The 25,730-nt window shown below is 44.3% G+C and overlaps 1 protein-coding gene across 6 annotated transcripts in view; it reads right to left on the bottom strand.

Annotated features, from left to right (window-relative positions):
* The window catches only part of rapgef2b (Rap guanine nucleotide exchange factor 2b), a 122,019-nt gene that overhangs the window by 3,894 nt on the left and 92,395 nt on the right, over positions 1–25,730 (bottom strand). For 2 of the 6 annotated variants that reach the window (XM_084353721.1, XM_084353724.1), the window contains 22 exons: positions 25,421–25,552; positions 20,126–20,303; positions 17,344–17,480; positions 16,365–16,523; positions 14,890–15,042; positions 14,633–14,797; positions 14,266–14,373; positions 13,975–14,178; positions 12,047–12,155; positions 11,380–11,656; positions 10,219–10,376; positions 8,821–9,061; positions 8,293–8,676; positions 7,952–8,163; positions 7,229–7,352; positions 6,745–6,768; positions 5,273–5,496; positions 4,226–4,393; positions 3,620–3,769; positions 2,169–2,370; positions 1,551–2,077; positions 906–1,327 (listed from right to left, as the gene is read on the bottom strand). In XM_084353721.1, the coding sequence (XP_084209847.1) occupies positions 954–1,327; positions 1,551–2,077; positions 2,169–2,370; positions 3,620–3,769; positions 4,226–4,393; positions 5,273–5,496; positions 6,745–6,768; positions 7,229–7,352; positions 7,952–8,163; positions 8,293–8,676; positions 8,821–9,061; positions 10,219–10,376; positions 11,380–11,656; positions 12,047–12,155; positions 13,975–14,178; positions 14,266–14,373; positions 14,633–14,797; positions 14,890–15,042; positions 16,365–16,523; positions 17,344–17,480; positions 20,126–20,303; positions 25,421–25,552 (4,410 nt within the window). In that variant the 3' untranslated portion in view covers positions 906–953. The remainder of the gene's footprint in view (positions 1–905; positions 1,328–1,550; positions 2,078–2,168; positions 2,371–3,619; positions 3,770–4,225; positions 4,394–5,272; positions 5,497–6,744; positions 6,769–7,228; positions 7,353–7,951; positions 8,164–8,292; positions 8,677–8,820; positions 9,062–10,218; positions 10,377–11,379; positions 11,657–12,046; positions 12,156–13,974; positions 14,179–14,265; positions 14,374–14,632; positions 14,798–14,889; positions 15,043–16,364; positions 16,524–17,343; positions 17,481–20,125; positions 20,304–25,420; positions 25,553–25,730) is intronic. The other 4 variants (XM_084353723.1, XM_084353722.1, XM_084353726.1 and 1 more) reach the window with 4 other exon arrangements.

Raw genomic sequence — 25,730 nt, 5'->3', positions numbered from 1 at the left:
TGGTTTGTTGGTTTGTCAGCAGGACTGCACAAAAACTACAGAACAGATTTCCATGAAACTCGGATGGCGGACGTCTCTGAGCCCAGAACAGGCCCAGACACTTTTGACTTCGGATCTGGATAAAGGGACGGATCCAGGAATTTCTGGAAGGTGTTTTTCAACATTTTTGTTAATTTCTCAGGGGATGATGGATCTGGATGAAATAATAAGCGTATTTCGGTGGCTGGTATCGATGAGTGAGGGGACTGTTGGGCCTTGGCGGAGGTATGTTATCTACTGAGTGCCATTCTGTTTTTAACAAATGAGAAATCATGTTTTTACATTAGTGTTTATTGATGGAAACCAATGACTGATCTCAAAACTAATTTCCAAACCTGAAAACCAGACTTGATTAGAAATCAAAAAACACTGGACAACTGCATGTGTGAAACTAGCTCCTACAATGATACAGAATCATCCAGAGTGACTGCAGGCGAGTTGCTCAGGTGCGTGCTGGTGCAGGAGGATGGAGGTGCATGTTTTCAGGCATTGAGTTTGATTGCATGGGTGAGAGGATCCTGGCGGCACTGTGCCTGCTGATGGATGCTACCAGCACAGTGTGTGAGGCGGTGAGAGAGGAGAGCAGGATGTGTGGTGGTAGAGAGGTGGTGAGTGTCTGCTGCGACCAGTATGACTCATGCATGATGACATATTGAGGGTTAAAGGTGAGGGTCCAGCTCCAAATGAACAAGTCCCACGTCACTATTACTAAATGACTGAACTCAGCTGTTAGAGGATTGTGATTTGGAGCGGGACCGGTCCTACTGGTGCTGTGTGAAGGAATGGTCTCAGTCCGAGTGTGTGTTCCTGTTCACATGCAGGTTCATTGGAGTGGAGGGGGGGCGACCTGATAAATGAGTTTTTACCTGCCTTGGGGAGAGGGGCCCTGCCTGTTAACCCCCGTACACACACTCTCATGGTCTGGGAGTCTCAGGTGTATGCTGTGCCACTGGCTTTGGCTTCCTCAGAGCGATTAGTTTGGGAGACAAGGACTCACCCTCCTCTTCCTCCTCAGCATCTTGATCCTCGGCCGGTGAGCGCGTGCGGTGGAGGCCGCCCGCCCGCTGTTTGGCCCCCTGGTGGGCCTGGTGGGAGTCGGGCGACTGAGTGACCATGCGCGAGCGTTGCAGGGCCGTGGTGTAGTCTGGCGGCCGGCGGCCTGTGTGGGTCACCGTGGACGTGGGGACAGACGGGGGCGGGTGCTGCCCTTCAGCGAGGTCGGAGATGGTCAGGGCGGTGTAGCCGGGGGGAGTTGGGGGAGGCTCACGGTAACGGCTTTCTTTCCGTGCTGAAGGGACACAAAGGAAATGACGATGATGAAGACACGGAAAAACTTTTTAGATTACTACTTATATGAGTGATGCTATTATTTAATGTCGGATCATCTTTTTATCCTATGCTAAAACTCAGGTGCTAAAACCATATTAAAGATATGGTTTTAGCACCTTGTCAACAAGCACGACAGCAGATGAAAGATAAACATAAAGTGCCTGTATGTGTTTGTGACTCACAAATGAGGCCTTTACCCCCGGCGGTGATCGGTGACGGGGACGGCCGTCCGAGCTGCTTGGCCTCCTCTGACCCAGTGGATGTGATGCTACTTGTTTCTGGGTCGGCGTTGACGTCCTTCCCTCCTCTCCTCTTGATGGTGCCAGTGTCTCCTTCAGAGTCCTCCCCCCAGTACGCAGCTGAGGATGAGGAGGAGCTGGCGGACGCCCAGCTCCCCCTGGCCTGGGCTGCCCACAGTGCAGCAGGCCCCCCCAGTAAGGCCTCCGGTCCGCCTGGAGGGAGTCCTCCAATGCCTCCTCCGCCTCCGGTTACAAAGGCCAGAGTCTCCCAGCTACGCCCCTGCTGCATGGTCTGGATGTTGTCGTGGGAACCAGAGGAGCAGGAAGTCCAGGAGCCGCGGCCGCTGTCTGCAGCGTCGAGGGAAACGCGATCGCCCTGATCCTGAGTCAGCTCCTCTGAACTGGGCGAGGAGAGAACTGTGGGGCAGCCGGTATAAATGCCCCGACAGTCCTGCATCGATGAATACGACCTGTGATGCCATAAAGAATCAAAAGTGAAGTCAGATAAATAAAACGGATCTTAAGAAACCAACCAGTCAATACAAGTGTGAGTGTTCCTACCCGAGGCTGTACTGATCGGGGTCGGTGGTGGCTCTTCGCTCCAGTCGTGCTCCCAGAATGTGTGAATCCCCGACTCCTCCAGAGTGACGGAGCCTCCTCTCCTCCTGGGCCATGTCGAAAGAGGAGTTACTGACGAGGCTGGAGCGAGAGGAGATCTCACTGTGACCCGAGTCTGAGTAGGCGTCTACCATCCGGTTGTAACCTGTAGAAGAGAAGAAGAAAAAGGGAAAATATGTTCAACTTAGTGCAAGTGTCTCAGTCTCAGTAGATTAAATTCAAATCCTTCTGGTCTTGTGAAGCTCGTTCCGAAGATAAAAAGGATGATAAAGCCCTAACTTGGCCCCCTGTGTGCTGAGTGGGCCTCTAACATTAACATAACTAACTTCTTTTAACTCTCATCATAAATCATCTCTAATTCATGTATCTTATCTCAGTCGAGGCATCCCTCACAGACTGCAGGGATAATTGTAGAGTGTCATTTCCAAGCCAACGAGCTCTTTGCGGACGAGCACATTAGATTCTTCCTGAAACAGCAGTTTACTACGAGGCTCAGGGTTTCAACACGGCGCTGAAGAGTGCGGAAAGTTTAGATAACAAGCGTGAAGGGACTGAGAATGCCACAACAAAGTGTGGGGAGGAACAGAGAAATCACTGGTGGTGACTGCTGACACATGTAAGTACATATGTTGTAGTTTTACAAGAATGTCATTGTGGCATCTTTCTAAGAGAGAACAGCCCGGAGGTCATGTTTCACTTTGACTATCAGCATAAATCACCTGAGTAACTGCTTCAATCCTGGCTAAACTTTAGAGTCCGAAGTGAGGAGGTCCAAAGTTAATTCAAGCAGTAGCAATGATTGAATTATTTCAACATAACATGCAGGTTTTAAAGCTTAAATTAAACAGTAAATTACATGTCATACACCTGATTCCAGTCCAGTTAGCAGGATGGGTCTCGGGCCAATTCAATTCTACAAACCTCTCCTGCGTCTGCAGTGTTTTTAAAGGGGAACACGTATTACTGTCATCAAGACCAGCTGAACAACAACACTTGATAGATTGAACCTGGGCGGGAATTTGAAGGCCTTAGTGCGGCTTAAAGTTCTGGTGGATTATTGTCTTTTCTGTAGCAAGACCGTGATAACTCCTTCTTTTAGTGCATGTCGTCCTCTCTGAGGAGGAATCAGAATCATATTCTTGTTTTTACCTGCAACACATTTTACACAATCTTTCGCTTCTTAATCTGCAAGAATCTCAACAGTAATTCTGGCACTAAAGAATCTAGGTTTGAAATAAGGTGAGTCTTATTTTGAAGGAACAACATCAGGACACAACAACATATCTGAGACATGCGATGCCTGCTGGCAGCCACCAGGTGGCATTTGTGACACATGATGACAGAGCGAAGGAGTCTGGAGATGGTGTGAGAGGGAGGGAGGATTATTGGCTTACCCTTCTTGGGTGAGCTCTGGGGGGAGGTGGGAGGGGAGGAGAGCTGGGAGGAGGCGTTGGACACGGTGTCCTCTGGCTGCCTGCGGTGCCTTTCGTTCCCCTCCTCTGACAGAGACAGGATCTTCTTCAGAGACTGAGGGGAACTGGTGCCTGTGGACATTTGCGAGAAGATGAGCAGAATTAGCATGAGGAACACTGCCACCCCCCCGAGGCTGCCGGGATGCTAAACTGCATTGTCTGGGATTTTTGTTTCATTTATTTGCTTATTGCCAGACAGCCTCTAGGTGGCAGCACTGCCCTGAAGAAGCTGGGAAAGGCTGGCTCTGCTGCCGTCTACAAATAACAGGATGAGGAAGAGAAAACATGGCAGCGGTGGCACGCAGAAGGACGCGTGAACAGGAGCGGCTTCAGTTCACTCAATCTTATCTCGAATAAAGCGATCTGTTGATTTTCAACATAGCAGGCAACTGATTGTCTTAAAATCCACTGGATGTTGCAGCTTCAAACTTTTCCAGATAAATATGCTTTATTATGTATTAGGGCGACTTACAGTACTGCTTACAGGTAAACATTATTAGAATTAATGAAGGTTAACTTTCTTCTTACCAAACGGCGGCAGATCCTTGACTGGCACTTTCTTTCGGGATGGGTAAAGGGCCACGGCGGGGACCTGCAGGGCCTGGTTTCCTTTGGCCAGCTGGCCCCTCTGTTGGCTGGCAGCTCTGGACACCACTGGGGAGGTGTCTGGTCGCTTCCCACCGGCATTCTTGGGCACTGGGTGGGGAGAGAAAGAGCGAGCAAGTTAGACCAAGTTATTCAGATTTTAGGGTGGCTCCAGGTGCCAGACACTTCAACTGAAAGCTTTTCAAGACATCCTCAAGGTCATTTTAACTAAATTTAAGACTGATTGTTGGACAGATCATGTTTATCTTGTTCAAGCATTGCAGGTAAGTATAAAGGTATACATGTGTGGTTCAGTGCAGAGGTTTATACATAAATATGGTTATTTGAGTGAGTTAGGCTAATACAGGTAAGCGCAGGTATAAAAATACAGTATTCAGTTTAGTAGAAGGTTAAAGATTTGAAACAGAAATATGGACTTTGACGTAGAAGAGCTCGACTCATTTTGACAAAAATAAAGTCAACGATGGATAAGTGAAATTAAATACAATATTTGTGACAATTAAGATCTTCTAGATTCAAATTTAAGACTACAAACACACTCACATAAAATGACTTATGAGAAGGCAGGAATTTGCTGCCTAGCTTGAGAAAACCTGTGTTGATGGACAGTCGAAGCTGTTTCAGGGATCTAAACTGCGTTTGCTGGCCTGAGGGAGTCTCTTTGACCTTCTGCCGATCAATGCATTAACAGCGAGGGGTGTTGGCATTAACAGTGGGAAACTGGCCCAGTTATCATTTTTATTCCCTGCCAGTGAGTTCTGAAGGAAGACTGAGTGTCTTGTTACTCCAGAGGTCACACCCTGTTTCTCTCTGCTGTAAATCCTGGGAACATGTTTCTCTCTAGAACAATATGATTCCTCTGCAAGGGGATAAGACAGGATGAGGTCATCTTCTACACTATATCCATATTTCCTGTTAGATTTTGAGGAATGCCTGAGTCCTTCATGTATTTGTGTGCCACAGACTCACATGTACTGATGGAGGGTTCACACTGCAGCGACAGCGTCTGCAGACTCTCCTCGTTCGTCTCCAGGCTGAGGTTGGACAGGTACTGTTTGACCTTCCTGGCCATCTGGGCGTCCTCGTAAAGCTTTTTGGCGTTCAGGAAGGAGCTGCGTCGCACCCGCTTCTTGTGCCCGCCTGTCTGGGTGACGTCGAGCACTGCCGCATTGGCACTACCCTGGCTTAAGGACCTGATGGTACACACGGGCAGCCACACGGAAACATGCGCCAAAACATACAGAGAGGCGCAGATTTGCAGACAAAGACGCACAAAAACAAATAGAAAGAACAGAGAAAGTCTTATTAACATGTTGCTTTAGTGCGTAATTGAGCCTATATGTCATTATAAATGTACAGGTAATACTACTGGGCTACACAGGGAGGATGTAGGTAAACTTGGACATGCAGAGAGCAGCTTTAGGCATTTCTCTTCTCCAAAACATTCCAGGCATTCCAGGCAGCAGAGGGGGGTGAGGAATGATGGCTGCTGTCAAACAACAGGGGAGTAGAAAGGGGGAGATCTACGAGTGTAGCACGGTCATAGTTTACATTTCTGTGGCTTGAATCAGAGCTGGTAGTAGTAGAAGTAGTACAAGCTTTACTTGCACATGGTCTCAGTCAAAAAGTACACAAAACACCGGGTCTCAGAAGTTTGTCAAGGCGTTTCTGATACGGACAGTTTGGATAGAATCGCTTCTGAAATACACTGACTGAAATCAGGATGATGCACATTTCATTCAAAGGAAAACAAAATGTTTTGTGTAATTACCACTTTCCTGTCTTGTTATTATGACTTAACACCTCACATTTCCGAGATTAAGATCTCATAATTACAATTCCAAGCTGGTTTTCTCATAATTACAAGATGCCAAGTCACAATTACGAGATACAGAAGTCATAATTACCAGAAAAGATTTCCTTTTTTGCAGCGTGCTTCCATGTGTTTCCCATTAAATGTCCCAGTGAATGCACAACGATGTCCCATTTGACCACAAGAATGTAAAGTATGATAAAAAAACATATTTATCCAGAATCTCTGGCTGTTTGGAGGTTTGATATGAAGATAAAACCTCAAAGACCGGGCAATTCTGAAACTGAAGCCTCATGCATATTGTTAGCTAAGACAACATGTCAGAAAAGGTCACATTTGCTAAAATAAGACTGGATTCCAATCAATAATATTAGTTTGTTGTACTTTTAGGATATATGTCAATGTCATGTAGGCACAACAGCTGTGAATGTACAATAGTCCTCCTGATGTTAGCATAAGTGACCTTTGTTTCATTCAGCGCCCTTCAGTCAGGGTCAGGCAGTGTTAGTGGGAGGACTCAACTCAAACCGGTTAATGGAAACAAGATTTCAGAAAAGAAGCACGCAAACTGGCAGAAAAACAGCCGTGGTTCAGGGAGGGCAAAAGGTTGTAGGGTCACCAAACTTACCCTAAACTCCTCCACTTCTTCTTCCTAGAGGGTGGGTGCCATGAACAGAGAAGCATGGAGGGAAAAGGGGTGGACGAGTAGAGAAAGAGAGAAGGAGACAAAAGCTTAGGACAGGAAAGACCACCAAGATCACCAAAAGAGAAGCAATTTCACCAAAGACCCACGTGGAAGTCAGAGGAGAAGGAAATCAAATGGCAACACCGCTAGGAAGTGACATCATTAGACAAAGACACACTTTCACAGGAGCACTGTGCACATCTTATGCCAACAATGTGTGTAGGGAACAGTTGCCAGAGGAAGCAGTTGCCAGAGGGAACAGCTGCTTGAAAGAAAAGCGTGATGCAGGAATCTTTATTGGATCTATGTGAACCGGCTAACCCCACAGAGGTTTGGTTAGTCAGTGGAGAGCCTACTGGTCCTACAGAGAGGGTGAAGGATCATTATTTATCTCATATCCGGCTTCGTTTTTAGAGAGGTGTCTTACCTGGTCCGAAACATGAGGGCCGGGTCCATGTTGACGGAGGCCATGCGACCAACATGGCGAATTTCTTTGGCAATCATCCTCAGCTTCTCAAAGTTCACCAGGCCATCCACTTTAGAGTCATTGCCTGAGAAACAGAGGAAGAAAGACAGAAAGTGAATACAGGTTACTCACACGTAAAGTATGTTGATGCTAAATCTCGCTGATGAGATAGCCACAGCTAGCATGCTACATTTAGCTACTTCTTCCTTTGTGTTTCCTGTAATCTAAAACTCTATGTTCTCAGTCTGACCGCTGACATAATGAGCTGACTGAAGAGCTGGAATCAACCATTTTTATGAAAGAAAGGTAACGAAACCAGCTAACTGGACATCACAGACTCTTAATAGTGGGATTGGTGCGGTTTAGCTCCCTTTAAGTCACATATGTAAAATATAGATACATTTATTACACTAGTTTAGTGTAAAAGAGTACAGTAGTTCATCCTGATATTTGTTTAGGTGCTATGTAGAGTCCATGGCAGGGTAAAACCATCTGACAAAAAACGGCAAATATTACAGTATTACACAGTAGCTCATCTTCCTGGTACACAGTTTTGCTCGCTCGCTTGCAAAATGTCACGACAGTATAACTACGAGTTAACATTAAACACAGAAAGGAAAACCATATTACAAGTGGAATCGGCTGTTTATGTCATATATATGTCTTTATATTCATGTGATCTACCTTCATGTAGGAAGGTGAGGTCCTTCTTGATGACGGGGAACAGGGGGATGATCGGCGGCTGGAGGTTCTGATTGTTGAGGACATTCCTGTACTTGGCCATATTTCTTGAAGGGTCGAAGAGGTCCTGCAGGTCCCCGAACAGCTTCTCATACTTGCTAGGTAGCTTCTCCCACGTCCCCCTCAGTCTGGAGACTGGAGCCAGGTTCAGACCACTGTGAGGGGAGACATTTTAAGCATTAGCACAGGAACATAGTCCCAGTTTATGCTCGATCTGTCTTAGTTCATCAGTTTCTCTAATTCATTTCTGCAGAAGTGATAACACCTCAGGCATTCGGTCTCACCTGATGATGGCGAACATGGAGTTGAAGTTCTTGCACTCGCGGCAGTGCAGCGCGATCTTGATGAAGTGCTTGACGGTCTTCATGCGTTTGAGCTGGTTCGGCTCTCGCGTCACCTCCGTGGCCACCCAGAAGGTCTCGTGGTTAATGGCCTCCTCGAAGCGCTTCAGGCTGGCCGAGCCAGTCTTGGAGCGCAGCTTGAACAGGTCGTCGATGTATTCGGTGGGCTCGATGGCACAGAAGAGTTCAAAAGCCCGCATGGAGAGCTGAGTGGCGACCTCCACCGTACTGAGCTGCAGCAGAGAGATCTGGCCTTCTCGCAGGAGGTCCTGAGCGTCCTCGTCCGAACATAACGTCTCCGTCTCCATGTTGCTCTTTAGGTAGTATCTGATGATAGAGGAGATGTGCGGTTTGTTAAACAGTTTTTCAAGTCAGTTTAACTAAAAATTAACTATTTTCCAACACTCATGTAAAGACGAAGAATGAGGAAAGGAAGAATAACAATGCACATCCAGGTGCGGATGTCTTTACCTTCCACTCAGTTGAATCCTGTCGGCTAGTTTCGACAGCTGGTCCGGTAGCCGCCTCTGTTTGATGACGCCCTCTGGTGTGACGGACACTTCACACAGCGAATAAGCGTCTGCTGCTGCAGTCAGGGCAAACTCCCTGATAGCCTGGGCCACCACCTCCTTAGCCGTCGTGTCCTTCCCGATCATGATGTATCGAGACTGCTGGTCCGCCTTGAAGACTCGTAACACCTGATCCGACATATCTGGGAATGTAAAGACACATAATGAGGTTGAAGGCTCACTTATTAGCCTCGTTATTACTGTGAGATGTGAGCACGTAACAGCAGTGAGTTTTTGTTTGTTTTCCAAGATTTATCAAAAGCCAGTCCATCTTCACAGATTCCCCTCGGAGCATTAAGACACCAGCATCTTTAGATTGTGATGGATCATTCATTAACTGATCAGAACCACGACCCCACAGATCATAAGACCCAACATCTCCAGTACAAAATCAACCCCCATGTGTCCACAGAAGATTTAAAGGTCAGCAGTCAATGCAGTGCTGTTAGCTTTACTCAATTAGTGCAGATTAACTGAGTTTATGTTACAAACTGCAGCACAGAAGCTGATTGATGTCTGCAAGTCTGAAATACAGTAGAGGCTGACAGCACTGACAAAGGCTGGACTGTGGCAGGAGAAGCAGGATCACAAGGAGATAAGGTACTCACTCAGTACGACCGGGACTGGAAGAGCACAAACAACATGTGATGGACAGGAGTTAATAAAGATGGAAAGATAGACGGTTTTTCTACAAGTGGATTTATGCAGTTGGCAGATTAAATTAGGATTTCTTTACAGCAACAAGGATTTAGAACATCGTTGCATCAATGTGATCAGGTCACTTTTAAGATTTAAAATGACATTTATACATTTTGAATTTAGCCTTTTTAACAGATTCTCAATGAAAAGCTGACAAATACTTTCACTTCACAACAAACAGAATTTAATTTCTGAATGTAGGTGCTAACCATTAAACAAACAACCATTCAGTGGCAATATCCCAGACTCCCTTACAAAAACGCTCAATTTTGAGACTTGTTGCGTTTGGAGAAACTATATAAAGTTATGAAATGCTGTCTACAACTCAGTCTGAACTATTTGGGCCGACTTATTAATTCGTCTATATATATGAAGATATTTCCGTCTCTGGGTAAAAAAGGTAAAATTGAATAAATTGAATAAAAAATAAAAAGTCTATTGATGATTTCAGAGGCTTCATACTGCTGCTAATGAAAATAATCTATAAAAATAGGACATAATCGTATATTTTTTTTGGATATTATTCATCAGATGTTTTTAACAAAATGAAGTGAAGGTGGTTTGTTGCTACAATCTGCCCACACAGCAGTCTGATACACACCAGGCTGGTTGTTGAAGTCCAGGATGCGGTGGTGAGACTGCAGCAGGTCTGGGTTTGATGACGACAGGTTTCCACTGACGGGCAGAGGTGGTGGGATCTGTTTGGACTGCTTCATCCCCACAATGCTGTCGTCCTGCGATTGGCCCACGCAAACGTCACTATGGAAACAAGAGGGAGAGCAGGGGAGGGGTGAGACAGCAGTTCTGTCAACAAAAGGCAGGGGGCGACATTAGTGTGGGCAGGAGATGGACGCCTCTGGCTGTGCAGAGCATCGACTGTTTCCTGCAAGAAGTACACCCACATTTCACACCTGACACTGGGTGATTGGTGCGATGACAGGTCAGTTTGTGTCAGTGAGCAGAAATATCATGTGGAGATCAGCTGGAGCTGGAGAAGCCCTCTGTCATCAGGGCAGTTACACACACTCAGCACGGGCACAACTGAAAAGTTATTTTTTATTACAAACTTACTTTCAGTTCAGTATTTATCTGTGCGCTCTCACACGGATCACAGCTAAAATTTAGAAATGTTCCGAGTCATCATCAGCTAATGGCTGCGATGGCATCAGTGAAGATCTGTCTGATTCAGCTCAGCGAGTGATTGATCAGTCACACTGTGCACTCGCTTCCCATCAATTCCCATCGCTTCGAGTTTTACAATTTCAGAAAAGTCGAGACAAACAGCCTCATCAGCTGCAATCAAACGTAAAACAAAATCACAGCTTCCCGTCTGCACACTGCATACTGTTAACCTGAAACTAAAAGAAGTCTACAAACTGTCTTTGACTCTCAGATGTCACATCTCTCTCTCTCTCTCTCTCATTTTTCAAGCAAAAATGTCAAACATTTGCCTCTTAGATGTGAGGGTTTGCTGCATTTCTTTGTCATTTATGATAGTAAATGAAGAGTCTTTGGTTTTTGGTCTGTTGGTTGGACAAAAAAAGAAATTTGGTCATCACTTTGGTCTTTGGGAAATTGTGATGAGCATTTTTCTCAAGTTTTTGACATTTTGTAGACTTAACAATCGTGAAAATAATTGGCAGATAAATAGATAAAGGATGCTGGCTTATTACGTATCCTTTAAATATCGCCAGCTACACCATCCTGTGCAGTTTTTATATTTGGTTACAATTATTTTCTGGATAATAAAAGTTCTTCTTACTTGTACGGTTTAGGCGGCAGGATGCTGGTGAGCGTCTTGTCGAAGATCTTCTTCAGCTTGTTGCGTCCTCCCACCGTGTTGGTCTTTGCTTTCTTGCTGACCTTCTCCAGGCCCATCACCTGCTCCACGTCCACCGCCAGGTCGGGGATGGAGTAGCGGCTGGCCTTCTTGATGTCTCCGATCTTTGGAAGGTGGGGTGCGCCGTTCTTTCTGTCATGTTCCTCCTCGCCGTCCAAATCGTGGTCGTGCTCTGGCCTGGTTAGCAGCTCTTTAAACACTGAATCAGAACATGGAGGAGACAAAAATTTGGGTCAAGGGGAGATAAATATATTTTGTATTAATGAAAATACTATAAAAATCATTCAAAGTGACAGAGAGGAATATTCTCGCTCTTTTCTTTGAGTGTTTAAGCACTTCTGTCTCTTTCATTAAATAATAGGACCCAGGGTGGTTTGAATTATTGAATTTGGCTGTAATTGATTTAAAACACCATCTCCCAACCCTTTAAAAACCGAGGAATCTTCACTTGTGAGTGCTGAATAAGTGAAATCATGCACAAATTCACGAGAAAAGGACAAAGATTTAATAGGTAAACCTTCACTTTACGAGAACACATGACAAAAGATCTCACACAACGCTGACAAGATTTCAGATCCAAGAAATTTACCTAAAAGGTTTGTTTTCACAGTTATGGACAAGTGGGTGTTGTTCTTCAGAATCTCGTTGGCTTTGCTGAGCTGGACATTCTCAAAGTTCTGCCCATTGACCTCCAAGATCTGCAGACAGAAGAAGGAAGAAATACATCAGGTGCAGGCAGGTGATTGGTTCGGTGGACTCTCACCAGGACTTTGACTCACACTCTCATTGAGGTGAGTGGATCCTCTCTCATAAAAACAAAGCAAATCTAAAGCTACAGCTGCCTTTTATGTATGTGGATGCAGAAAGAAACAACTATGTGTTTTCTGCCTCAGTTGTCACCGTTAAACCTTGAACTCGTTACAGAGAACGAGCTCTGAACTCCATATTTCATCCAGTGAACAAAGAGGCCGTAAACTTCAATCCTCTGGCATGTTTTACATTGTGGCATTTAGTCCCACACATGGTTCTGACATTAATGCGGGCCGTGTCACCTTCAAATTGTCTTTGCCTTAGCAGCTTGACCTTTGTATGTGAACCGGATATTTGCATTTCAACACAATCTGCTTTCCAGCCTTTGCCTCTTCCTCTTCAGTGGAAGAGGAAATCACCTCTGACAGTAGCTGAAGCACAGGCCATCCTCTGCTTCAGTGTGTGAGGCCAACACTGACTTACAAGACCAAATGTCTGTTTTGGGATCAGCAGCGATTAATGAGACATTACTTGGAGTTTACTGCTGCTAATGGCCCGATGACTGAACAAATGGCACTAATACCGAAGCTCTTAAATGATCCGTCCTGAGCGAATGATGGTTGAAAATGAAGCTGCTAAAACTGGAAGGTGTGAGCGTGTATGAGAGAGTGAATGCTTCCAAGGATGTCAGCTTCCTCGCTTCCTTTTGGGGGAAACAGCTGCAGGGGATGTTTGGAGTCAAGAGGGCTTAACTCGCATCCAGACACTCTCAAGATGGTTTCAAGGATTAAGGGACTTTGCTTAAAGCCCTGAAGACCGCCGAGTGTGAAAACGGTTGAGAAGTCAAGTTGCGAGGAGCGAGAGCCAACACGGGCTCCCCGCCGCTACTGGGGAGTTCAATTCAAGACTTCTTTAAAGAAGCTTTTTAATGGTAGTTAGAGGAAACGTAAAACCAATTTTACAAGAATAATGAACTTCGACACGAGGAAAAAGAGCAATTTGAGTTCTGGCCTGTGTGACGGGAGGGATCTCTACTCACAACTGTGGCCTACAGACATGAAGACCTTGTGACTATGTTCAGCTGCATTTATACTTTTACTCCCAAGATTTTAACAACCTGCAGACAAACTGTTACAGCACAAACCATGAATACTGTCTGACAAATTAAATTGCCCTTTATGTGTTCAAATTAGAAAGTGATGAAGATAATGTTAAGGAGCATCAGTAGCTCAGTAGCTCCCCTACCACTCCTCTTTCTGCTCATCCTTTGTCAGCAGAGTAGCTCGATTGTCTCTCTGTAGGTCATGTAGAGCTCAAACAATTAATCTATTAATTAATTAGTTGTCAACTACCAAATTAATCACAACCTGTTTTGACTATTTCAGCTTCTTAACTGTGAATAATCTGGTTTCTTTGCTCCTTCATGACAGTGAACTGAAAATCTTTGAGTCTCTTTCAAACAAGACATTTAAAGACGTCCTCTTGGCCTTTGGGAAACACTGATTGACATTTTCACAATTTCCTGACATTTAATGGACCAAACAACTGATCGATTAATCAAGAAGACCATCGGCAGATTAATCGACAATGAAAACAATGGTTAGTTGCAGCCGTAACGTCATGATGTTGCACTGTCCAGTCGATGTTGAGTGTATTTATTGTACTGATGTAACTTTGGTCACTAAAAGATTTTTTAAAAGAAAAGGACTTGAAAAGACTTGTTTCATTAATTAGCCTGTTCTGAAATTATCCCCACGGATATCTTACCTGATCTCCACGCTTAAGGCCGACTTCTGCTGCCTTGCTCCCTGCCTCAACAGCATCGATGAAGATGCGGAAACCTTTCTCCTGACCTCCGAGAAGGCTGAAGGCCAGAGGAGAGTCCCTGGACGGCTTGGTCAGTGTCACCAGCCGCGGCTTGGCTTTAGCAGCGCACGCTATATTTAACAGTCTGAGGTGCCCACACATTTTCTGGAGAGAAATCACAACACAGATATGAGGAAAAGTGCAGTAAATACATTTTTGTGTGCTGGCGCTCTGTGTAGCTGTTACACTTACTTCTTTCTCCAGATTGTTTTCGAACTCTTCCAGAAAGTGAGTCATGGCAGGGTCACCCTCAAAGTCATTGAAGTGATTGTTTACCCACAGCAAGACTACCCGTGTGACCTGGAGCAATCACATGATCAGCACAGGTCAACACACAGTTTACTGGTTGACTGGGAGTGTGCATCACGTAGTTTACGTCCTGACCTAAAAACGTCTACGGGCTCACAGAGACCCTCTGCTGAAGTGTGTTAGAGAGTCATTATGCATGCACTTGTGTGTAATTGCATTATGCAGCCTCCATTTTCTTGTCTCTGTCTCTGATTAATATTTGAATTATTTCCTGAGCTAACGCAGGTATACGGTGGTCCTGCTCACGTACCTTGTCCCTGAGACTGGGGTCGTGGAACCACTCCAGGAGCTTCTTGCCCACGACCATTGGGCTGGAGAGGAAGGTCCTGTAGGTCAACAGGAAGTCCTCGATGTAGGTGGGGTCCACCACTGAGTGTTCCTCCACCAGGTGCATGGTGAGACGCTCCGATGTGCCCTGAGGTTTAAAGTGACGTGGTTATTGGTTTAGAATACGTTTACATTTATTTTGTTTTTGGGTTTAAAAAAGACTGATTGTTGATCGGTCACCTTGATGACGATGTGTCCTTTCCTGGTGCCGGTGCGGTCCAGTTCACGGTGTTCCTTCACCATAACGATCTCCCCTTCCTCCTCGACCTTCTGCATGTTCTTCTCCACCTGGTTGAGGATGCAGCAGTAGTCCTGCTGGGCTATACACACAAACTAGACAAGACGGTGGAAAACAAGGATTAGAGAGATTTTATACTTTTGTTTATCCTGCATAAGAAGAAGGCGTCTCCTGTGTGGTAGTTACACTTGAACTGACATATTATTGACATAAACATAGAGTCAGGATCATTTAATGAGGGAGATGATGTACATGTCATTTTTAGGATTTTAACAAGATCATAGAACTTTTTTGTGGAAAAAACCACATCGAAAACGTGTGTGTGTGTGTGTGTGTGTGTGTGTGTGTGTGTGTGTGTGTGTATATATATATATATATGATCTTTAAACATGTATGATATTTCTGGAACTGGATCATCTTAATCTTCAAAGTTGAATCAATACAGCTGATAACAACCGACTAGAAAGAAACTCTGCATCGCACCAAAACTTCTATCCCCCGTGATAAATTATGAAAAAGGTTTTTCACTGATTAGAAGCAGAGATTTTCTCATCCCAGCCACTGAGCCTGACGCTCAGCTCACGATGATTAAAAGCCTGAAAACATTTCAGTGACTTTACTTTCTCTGTTCGGTACTTTACTCTGATCAAACACATGAACTGAATAGTGTGATCTTTACATGAGCTGGCCTATTCTCTTTCAAAAGTGCTTGTTTCTTACATTTAAGTGGATGCTGTCGCACGAAGCAAGTTTGTACTTCATGAGTGCAAACAGTGGGAGTGGGTCACGGTGGGATTTAATACCCAACATTACTGTGCTCTGCGCTTCACACTGAGATGCAGATGAAATGGACCCTCAACCCACTGACACCCAGGCAGCAACATTTAGGAACATAGGGAGGTTCTGAACGGGTAATTGCGCTGACATTTAAACAGAAGCTTAGACTTGGACTAACTGACAAGTCTTTAACTACAGTATGACAACATTCATTTCGATCAAAATTGAGCACAATTTGATCTATAAGTTTAAATATTGTCAGCAGATAAAAAATATATATTTTTCCTTTTGAGCCACTAATATGTTTTAAAAGCTCATGTAAAGTGGAGTTTCTCAGCTTTTCAGTGGTATCACACAATAATATTATAAGAAATGACTGTAACTTGCTGAGTACATCTTTTTAAATAATAACAAAAACAAAACTCTGAAACCTAAAACACATGATGACTCTAGAATAGAGTAGGAAAAACAAAATAAATACAGTCAGGCACCCCAAAAATTGTTCTCGGTCCTTGAGGGTTAACTGTGAACATCTGCAACGGATACTTGCTTTTTATGTTGTTTTTTTAAGCAACACTGCTGAAGAGTCATCAACAACTGGTCTGATCACGCACATCAGTAATTTACAACCAAATCCTACCTGGCAGTCGTCCACCTTGGTCTTCATGACGCCCTTCATGTATTCCTTCTCCATTGTTGGTGAGACCCCAAAACTGTTCCCCATGCACAGGATCTCTGTCCGGCTGTCGGGGTACGTCACCTCCACCGAACCGTTCAGGATCACCGACCACGAGTCCAGCTGGAGTCAAAACACACGATTAAAGCGGTTAGATGTGGGAAGAAGAAAAGGAAACACTTGAAACACTACAGCAACAATAACTTTTGTAGATCATATTAAGTTTAGTCAAGTAATATTCCAGCAGCTGGTGTCCCTTAATGAGTCAAAGTTATTTATCAAAAAGAAGCATATGCAGACACTACGAGGGAACTGCTGCACTAACAGATGGTTGTTTTACTTCCCTCAGAGGGATACAGCTATACAAGTGGATTATTAGAGCTAAATAGGATATGTTGCAATAAACTAAAGTTGAAAAGGCATATCTTTTATCCTTTTGAAGCAACGAGGATGTTTTTAAGAATTCCTGAAAAGCAGACATTTGAGTTTCACATATTTTTCCCCAACAGCAACAATACGCTCAGTGAACCCTGAATTCTCCACGACCGCACATTTACTAAAGTGTCCCGGCCTTCGAGGCAATGTCTGCTCTTTACTGTCTGAGTGCATCACAGCAAAAACTGAGCAAATTGTCTTCACTGAAACTCGTGTCGTGTCTTCACCAGAGACACAAAGAATAAGCGATGCCTGCTTTAGTTGCCTAAGGGATCCTAGAAAGGCTTGCTGATAAGGGCTGTCCGCCATTCAGGTTTAATAGAGCAGAAAAAAACATCAAATGGAAGAAGAAAGATTCATTGGTGTGAAGGTTCAGTTCTCCACACACACACACACACACACACACACACACACACACACACACACACACACACACACACACACACACACACATAGAGAATTAAAGGCAGGTCACAAGACAGGGCTGATGTGTGCATGAATAACACACCTCCTCTCCATCATTGAGAACGATGGTGCCGGCGCGTTCGACCACAGCGAAAACCATGACGGCGCAGAGTTCCCTCCTCACTGACATGGTCATGTTGGCAAATGCTGGCAGTTGATGCATGAACTCCAGTAATTGCTCTGTGAGAGGGAAAGAGGAGAGACAGCGGAGGAAGTGGAGGAGGTTTAGAAAAAAGAGAGCAAACACCCAGCGTCTTGACACCCAGAGGAGAGAAAGAGGACAAGGCAGCGCTGCTCTTGGCAGGCCTGCAGTGCCCTCGCTTCCAGCCAAGAAGGCACGAGCTGCAGGCTGAGCATCAGAACGGATCATCGCCACAGTGAATAGCCAACAGAGGAATCATTATCAGGAGAACATAAAGCCAAATATCAATAGCATTGATATAAACGATCAAGGCGAGCCAAGAATAATTGCTGACACTTCACTCAATGACCTCAGTGTGAGATAAAGAACTTAATCACAGACGCTGAATCCAAAATTGTATTTCTTGCCCTGTCAGGTACGATCACGTTTTAAGGATGAGTTAAGCAAAATGACAAAACAAAACCTAACCCGAGAAACACATTTTCTGGCTTTGTTGCATGTCAGTTTCTTTGTATGGCCAAAAGCATTTAAAAATGACATTAGGGCTGCAAGCAGTGATCGTCTCCTCGTTACTTCTCACCTGTTTTATTTGAGCAACAGCTCAAAACTCAAATATAAACCGTTTACTCTCATATATAATAAAGAAAATCAGCGAATCCTAAAGCTAGAGCTACCATTTCTGCTCACAAACACAATTTCTAGAACACTGACACTGTTACTCTCTTTCATTTTATGTTGCTGCTGCTACATGACATCTGAACAACAGCAAAGCAACCTGCCTTTCAGAGACAAGTTTCATGTTAGATAATCCACAGGCTTCACTGTGAGCACTTTTTCAAGGGACGATTTCTTCAGCAGAAAGTCTAGTGAAAACTGTCATAAGGTTTGTGGATCGAGACAAGTCACTGTTCTTTTTTTATCAAATGTTATTTCTCGTTGTTTTAAGCAGCACATACACAATTATTTTCACCTGCTTTGCACTGAGGTAGTTCATGACGCACTTTCAAGGTACTTAAACCAAAATATTCCAGACTCTAGGAGCCTTTTATCATCGCATCTAAAATGCAACTTTGATAAAATGAAGTTAGAGAAATCCTTTAAGAAATCATTGTACTTTACTTTGTCACTTTGTTCATTTTACCAGCTGTTTATATTAACGTTGATCACATGTTTTGATCCTAATTATTCAATGCTAATTCAGGGTTAGTCTGGTGTGAGACACCAGGAGACAAACTAATAAGAAGATGGGATAAGAACCGTAAACATATTTGGTTTACGAGAGAGATTGTGTCGATGAAACACGATGACACATGTTGATAATCGAGACGTTTTCAAATTAGAGCTGGACGATATGGCCTTAAAATCACATGGTGATGTTTTTAGGCTTTATCATGACAAATATCTCAAATCTCCATGCTTTGAAATCTCCTCAAAATAACTGACTGAATAACTGGGTGAAAACATGTATTAGATCAGTCTGTTCAGAACACGACATCACTTCACTGTAATAAAGCCTTTAAAACTAGGAAGAGACGACACTTATGTCATATCACGATATAATAATATCCAAAATCATTCAATCTCAAATTCTGGTAATGTTATAATATCGATATATCACCCAGCCCTAAACTGAAATCAAGCATATTTCTGACCTTGAAAACCTTGAAAATATAACAGTGAAAATTAAGCTTTTTCCAAACTGTCATGACTTCGCATGATATTTCAGAGCAGGATATTTTAAAACCTAAGATGGCTAGTGGTACATAAGGGCTTACATTGTTTTATTATGGAGGTGAATGGGTTTAACACTGGTGGTATTGGACTGGGTGTGTCACTGAGGGAAACACTGTGTACAATCCAAGGCATTCTGCAGCTACACTGAGCTCCTCTCTCTCCACATCTACCAACCCGCTCTCCCCTCCTGGCCGGCCAGCAGCAGCAGCAGCAGTCTGGCGTTCTGGCTGACCTGTGCTTGGCATGGCAACAGCGTTGTGTGTGAAGCTGCGGAAGCACTGAAAGTTTAATGTGCTGGGAGAGGTGAGGCGAGAGGATGTGCCGGAGTGACCTAGAAAAGCCTGCCGGCGGAGGGAGGGGTGTACTGCGGGGGGAATCAGCCAAGAGGGGGGAGGGGGAGAACGGTTGGCACTCGCTCTCTGCATCCAGAGCATCATCCTCCCCCAGTCCACATCTGTAGCTGAGCTCTGAGAGAGTGTGTACTTGTTTTTTTAAACATGCCTATCATTATCATTGGAGTTGAGTCATAGCTTTAAGGGATATGATACCGCGAGCCTGATGTGGCTTTGAGAATTACTCGAAAGCTACATCGTAAACGAGAGAGGGAAGGCTTCAGACGAATGTAAATTTATTGTGACCGATTTAAATAAGAAAGGAGGGTGTGGCTTTCATACAGCACTAAAATTATTCTAAAATTGGGGCAGGAAGTACAGTCTCAGCCGGGAACAACGCTGCTTGTGTTTTTCACTGATATCTTTGAAAACAGACCGTTCTCTAAAGAAGTCTAGCAAAGATGTGACTCTAAGGCGTGCACAGAAATAGACGGGGTATTTTTAAAAGTTAACACTGCGTTTACAATAGTGTGATTCATAAACTGCACTGAGACACAAACACTATTCCACATTCACAGTTTGTTAGAGCACAATACAGCCCCGGACTGGTCTCTCACCTATGTCATCGTCAGTTCTGTCCATGGGGTCCTTCTCCAGACAGTCCCGCACAATGTCCCGGCTCATGAGGGGGTCCGACGCTCGCTCGATGTCCTCCTCATCGTCATCCTCCTCCGAGTCGACGGCGGTCTCTGGCAAGCCGCTCAGGTCCATGTCGCCTGGTTCGTTTTCTGTGGCCTGGAATAAGTGAACAGGTGAGAAATGAGTCAGTTATCTGCGTTTAGAGCTCAACAAGGTGAGGGATCTGGTGTCTCCATCCAACGTCAGCAGTTGGCAAACAGCATGACCAAACAGTCCAGATGGACCAGTGTGTCCATCTATGTCTACCTACCTGCTCATTACAAACAATACTTTGGGTTGTCAGCTACATTCCTGAAAAGCGAATAAATTGTTGGTAGTTGCTGACCAAGCAAGTGACCAAACTCGTGTTCAGCTGTCAAAACTCAGACAGAGTAAACTCATTTGTAAACAGCCAGTGTAAAAATCAGCATACTGAGCATACAGGGGTGCCGGCTGCATCACATACACACACTGCTGAGATCATTTTATAGTACAAACATCAGCTGCGACACAGTGCGTTCCCAACCACAAGCAACATAAAAAAGGAGCCTCTGTAAAACTGTCATACACATTTGACCCATTTCATGAAATAGATTAGAGGTATTCAGTACAGTATGAGAAAGACAGGCGTCAACACTGCATACCAAACAGTCTGCTATGCATAGTAACAAGCTAATTAACTCTCAACTTTCCTCTCCTCCCCCTCCTCAGCAAACTGCACCGCCTGCCTCGCAGCCAGATCCTGTTCTTTGAAAGCACGAAGATGAAATATGAGCGGAGCTGGAAAAATGAATGGAGATGAAGAGCAAAAGTAATGAAATTACTTGTGCAGGAGTGATACTAATGGAGTTCCTCTGCTATCATCAAAGAATCTGTAAATGACAGAGGGGCCACATCGCCTGCTGGTTCATGCTCACAAACATGAAACCTCCTCACAAACCAAAGCGGGACTGAAAGCCTCCGCTTCCTCCACCCTCACAACACAAAAACACCTTCTTACCTCGATATGAAGCCCAACCTTCTTAACAGAAAGAGAAGAAAAGGTCGCCTTTGCAAATTGTCCACACAATCCCAGAGCGAGACGCATCTTCACCTCCCAGACTGTCAGCCTGCTTTTAATTTTTCAGAGTCCCCGTGCCTGGTCTCTCACTGAAACCCTATGTCATTTCTGCTTAAACGCCATGTGCAAAAGGCTCATTAATGATTCAGGCCTGTGTCTGAGTGGCCATTTGGGCGTCACCGGTGCACACACCCTGGTGGGCGGGGCAGATTATCTGGTTGTATGAGTCCTTTTGACAGTGGAGAGAGCAGCACATCTTATCTCAAAATTAAATAAATCAAAAACAAGGACTTCTTCAATAACTTTTAACAGCATTCCCTGGACACCTTTTGTCCTAAAACCACAGACAGCTGAATATTCATCGCTCATTATCTACAGATGGACTGAGGACACCGCACTACACAGGATCACCACACTTGTAATCAGCAGTAAATATCTCAAGGAACACAGGACATAAATCTGTGTAAGGATGCATATTCCTTCATGGATGCATGATATTGTAACAGGTTGTAAAAACATCTGAGAGCCAGCCTGCTGTATTTAAATACCGGCTGCCTGTCTGCCTTTGTATTCGTGCGCACGCTCGTTTTCGTGTCATCTATGCATCAAAAATCCATAAATGTGCAGTAAGCATTAAGAGTCAGTGGGCAAGTCAGGTGCTGTTAATATTTCATCAGGGCTATTCTTGGATCAATGCTTTCAAAGTCCTTCTGAAGGACCAATTTCATGATTTATTCATAACAAAACAGTGTGCCATGTTGCCGCTGACGTGAGAGTGATGTGGACTCTTCACGGGTGCTTCAATTGTGGAGGCTGCAGGAGGCAGTGAGTGAGATCACAGCTGCAGGGTGGACCAGTTACTGTTCCCATCAAACATCTGTACCTTTACCTGCTCTGCAATTCTTGAAAATGCTGAAAAAAATCAACACTTTATTTACTTGTGCCATCAACTTCCTGCGGTCTCAAGTGTAAAGAGACCACAGGAAGGTTTCTGCTTATTTAAAAACTCCCCAAGTGAAGACCAGAAGCACCGCTGGTGATCTACTGCACCACATTATTGAGTCTAAACCTGCAGGGTGCGACTTTAGCTAACAATAAAAAAGTAATGTTGCATAAAACAAACAGTTTGGGGACTCATGGCGGGTACCCTGGGATAGTAAGAGATGAATTTTAATCCTTTTCTCCATTTTTAATGCTTGAATATTTTAATTATGTGTGCTGAGTGTGAGTGGACTGAACGTAAGGGAGGGAGGGCTCGTGATCACAAACCCTGCAGACCGGCTGATAAAAGTAAAAGACAACTTATCGACTTTATCTAACAACTTCCACTTAATCCTTATTAAAGGGGTGGTGCGGTGGTACCCGAGCAGCGTTAACATAAATCTGAGAAGTCAGAAGATGATTAAGACGAGAGGGAAATAAGAAATATTTCTGCTAAATAATTTTAGAGAATTTTCTGTTCAGACGTTCGTGCCAATTACTGGATCATTTTACTTCTTCAGGCCTCTAAAACTTAGAAAAACATTTTGTTCATTTAAACTGATCACAAACCAAAGACATAAATATGAAAACAGTTACACGCATGGTTGATATTGATATGAAAGTGGGAACTGCTGCTCGAAAACTGTGGTTGAATTGAAACAGGGCTGTAACTACGGCTTTTCTTCATTATCGAATGATCAATTATTTGATTAATCCTTTGGTCTATAAAATGTCAAAACTGCTGAAATATGCCTCCAACAATATTCCAGAGACAAAAATGACATTTTAAACTTGTTTCATCCAAATAACAGTCCAAAGCCCTAAAATATCCAGTTCACAATCATCAAACACAAAGAAAAACAACAAATCCTCAAATTTGGGGTATGTTTGGCATTATTCTACAAAAAGGACTCAAACGATTAAGAGATTATCAAAATAGTTTAAGATTATTGTTCATATCAATCAACGTATTGTTTCAGCTCAGCGTTCACGTGGGACTGTGAAGAAAAGTGCACCAGAAAAACAGCTTTCATACTTTCATACAGCAGAATCTTCCAACAGGTAATCCAGATGTAACACACACACACACACACACACACACACACACACACACACACACACACACACACACACACACACACACACACACACACACACACAGTAAGTAGATCACCAGTGAGCTGAGCAGACACGTTTGATCACGTGACACTGAGACTGAGACAAAGCAAGTTAAAGCGACGTGTCTGAGCAGATTCAGCGCTCATAGACAGCAGCTGCTGCTACAGGTAGATTACAAGCTGTTAGAGGAGACAAGGCAGAGAAAACAGGACAGTGTGTTTCAGAGAGAAACCAAGAGAGCTGCTAGCAGATGGCTCTAAGACCAGGATCACAGATTGGGGACAGCAGAGCCTGTTCAACCTGCCCCAGCCAGCCACAGCATGGCCTAACATACACAACACACGCTCATACAGGCCTCACACGCAATTATGAAGCTGTACTCAAACAGTTTGAACTAATGCCATGGCAGCGCACAAACACACGCCAAGAAGAGGTCCGTACGACACAAAGTGAGTCTGACTGATGCCCCGGAGCATTGTCACAAGCACGCACACGCAAACAAACACACACACACACAAATAGGCACACAGCAGGTGACAGTATTAGGAGCCAATAGGGTGGGTGCTCTGTGTTAAGAGGATTAGTTGCAGGGTTTGGGTCAAGTCCACAGTCACGAGATTTTGTGTGTGTGTGTTCTTTTGAGCTGCATCGTGTTTTATTCACCTCTGGAGGTAAAGGTTGATGGAAACATTTTAAAATTCCCCTTTATTCTTTCTTCAGTGTTACTTATTTATTACCTTAGCCACACTCTAACCACAAAAGCATGCTCGTCTTTGTAATGTTTTAGCATTAAAAATGCTCATAGAGCTCGTTCTCACTCGAGATCGTACGTCACTGCTCCCCAGGAGCTCTGTATTTTTCTTTGAGGTGATGAGAGGCAGAGAGCTGGAGTCAGGATGTAGGCTGGACCACCTGCTCGCTGCCGCCGGCCTGTCTGCTCGCCCCCCGCTGAGCAGTGACAGCGTCCTATTAGTGTCTTATAGCTCATTTGTCTGCCAAGCTTTTACAGTCTTTCCCAAATTGTCTTGTCCTACATAACAAGACTAACCTGGTGTCCCTGAGGTACATTTGTCATTTCACCGAGGAGAGCTTCAACATTTTGGAACAATATGGCCTGGACCCGGATCCATGTCGACTGGGTAAGAAGCATTGAATACAGCTGGTTCAACACTATATAGTTAACACGTCTTTAAGTACTACATCTCATGTAGGGAACCGTGACCAATACCAACTTTTCCGATACCGATATTGACCGATACCAAGTACCGATCCATTTTTATCAACAGCTGTATTCTACTAACTCTCTATGGATGTTATGTCGTGGATCGGCTTGGGTGGTTTCCCTGCTCCAACACATCTGATTCAAATGATTGGGTCGTGATCAGGCTTCAGCAGAGCTCGATGACGAGCTGATCATTCGAATCAGGTGTGTTGGAGCAGGTAAACATCTAAAACCTGCAGCGCAGGAGGGTCCCGAGGACCAGGACTGAAGAAAAGGAAGGAATAAATTGACATTTTTGGGAATTACTGTACGCTTCTTTTGCATTGTTGCTGAGAGAAGACTGAGAAGATTGATACCACTTCTGTGGTGAATAAAGTAAATATGAAGGCAGCAGCTGGTTAGCTTAGCTTCATATTAGCATAAAGACTGGAAACAGCTCTGTCCAAAAGGAAACAAAATCTCCTATTAAAACTGGAAAATAAACATATATTGCTTGTTTCATTTGTACAAAAACTGTCCTGTGTAAAGTTTCAAGCTAAGCTAAGCTAAGCTAAGCTAAGCTAACTGTTTGCTGGTAGTACCTTTGTGTTACTGAACAGACTCAGTAACTCTCGGCTGAACAGTTTCTTTAAGCTGCATATTTTCATAGTTAAAAAGTGAAAATAAATAAAATTAGCTAATGAACGACGAGCTGGACCTAGCTAGACTTGAGAAGGTAGCTAGACTTGGGGAGGTTTAATCATATATAACCAACTTTATGACTCGATCTTCTAGTTGACAAAGGTCACACCTACAGAACTATCCAGGTGGAGTCCAAACTGGGGATCCAGCTCCACTGGGGGGCGTCCTTACCTGGTAAATGTCTGACAGGCTGCTGCTTCCAGAGTCGCTGGTGATACTACATCCTGAGTGGCTGGAGGAGACGTGGGTCACCTGTGGGTGCAAGCCGTCGGCCAGGTGAAGTCTGCTGAAGTCTGCGGGGAGCTGCACATACACACACACGACATACACACAGATGGTCAGTATCAGCCAGCTCAGCCGCCACCACTGGTTCACTCACGCTAACACTCATGCTGACTGCCAGCCATGTGGAGACACACAACAGCAGCATGGACCCTTCAGTGTGTCCGAAAATAAAGCGCCAAGGCAACTTGGATGTTGC

The sequence above is a fragment of the Pagrus pagrus genome (genome assembly GCF_965226575.1).
Source record: "Pagrus pagrus genome assembly, chromosome: 5".
In the NCBI taxonomy this organism is placed as follows: domain Eukaryota; kingdom Metazoa; phylum Chordata; class Actinopteri; order Spariformes; family Sparidae; genus Pagrus; species Pagrus pagrus.
Note: the sequence above shows the minus strand (reverse complement) of the source record. Positions and strands in the feature narration are given on the sequence as shown.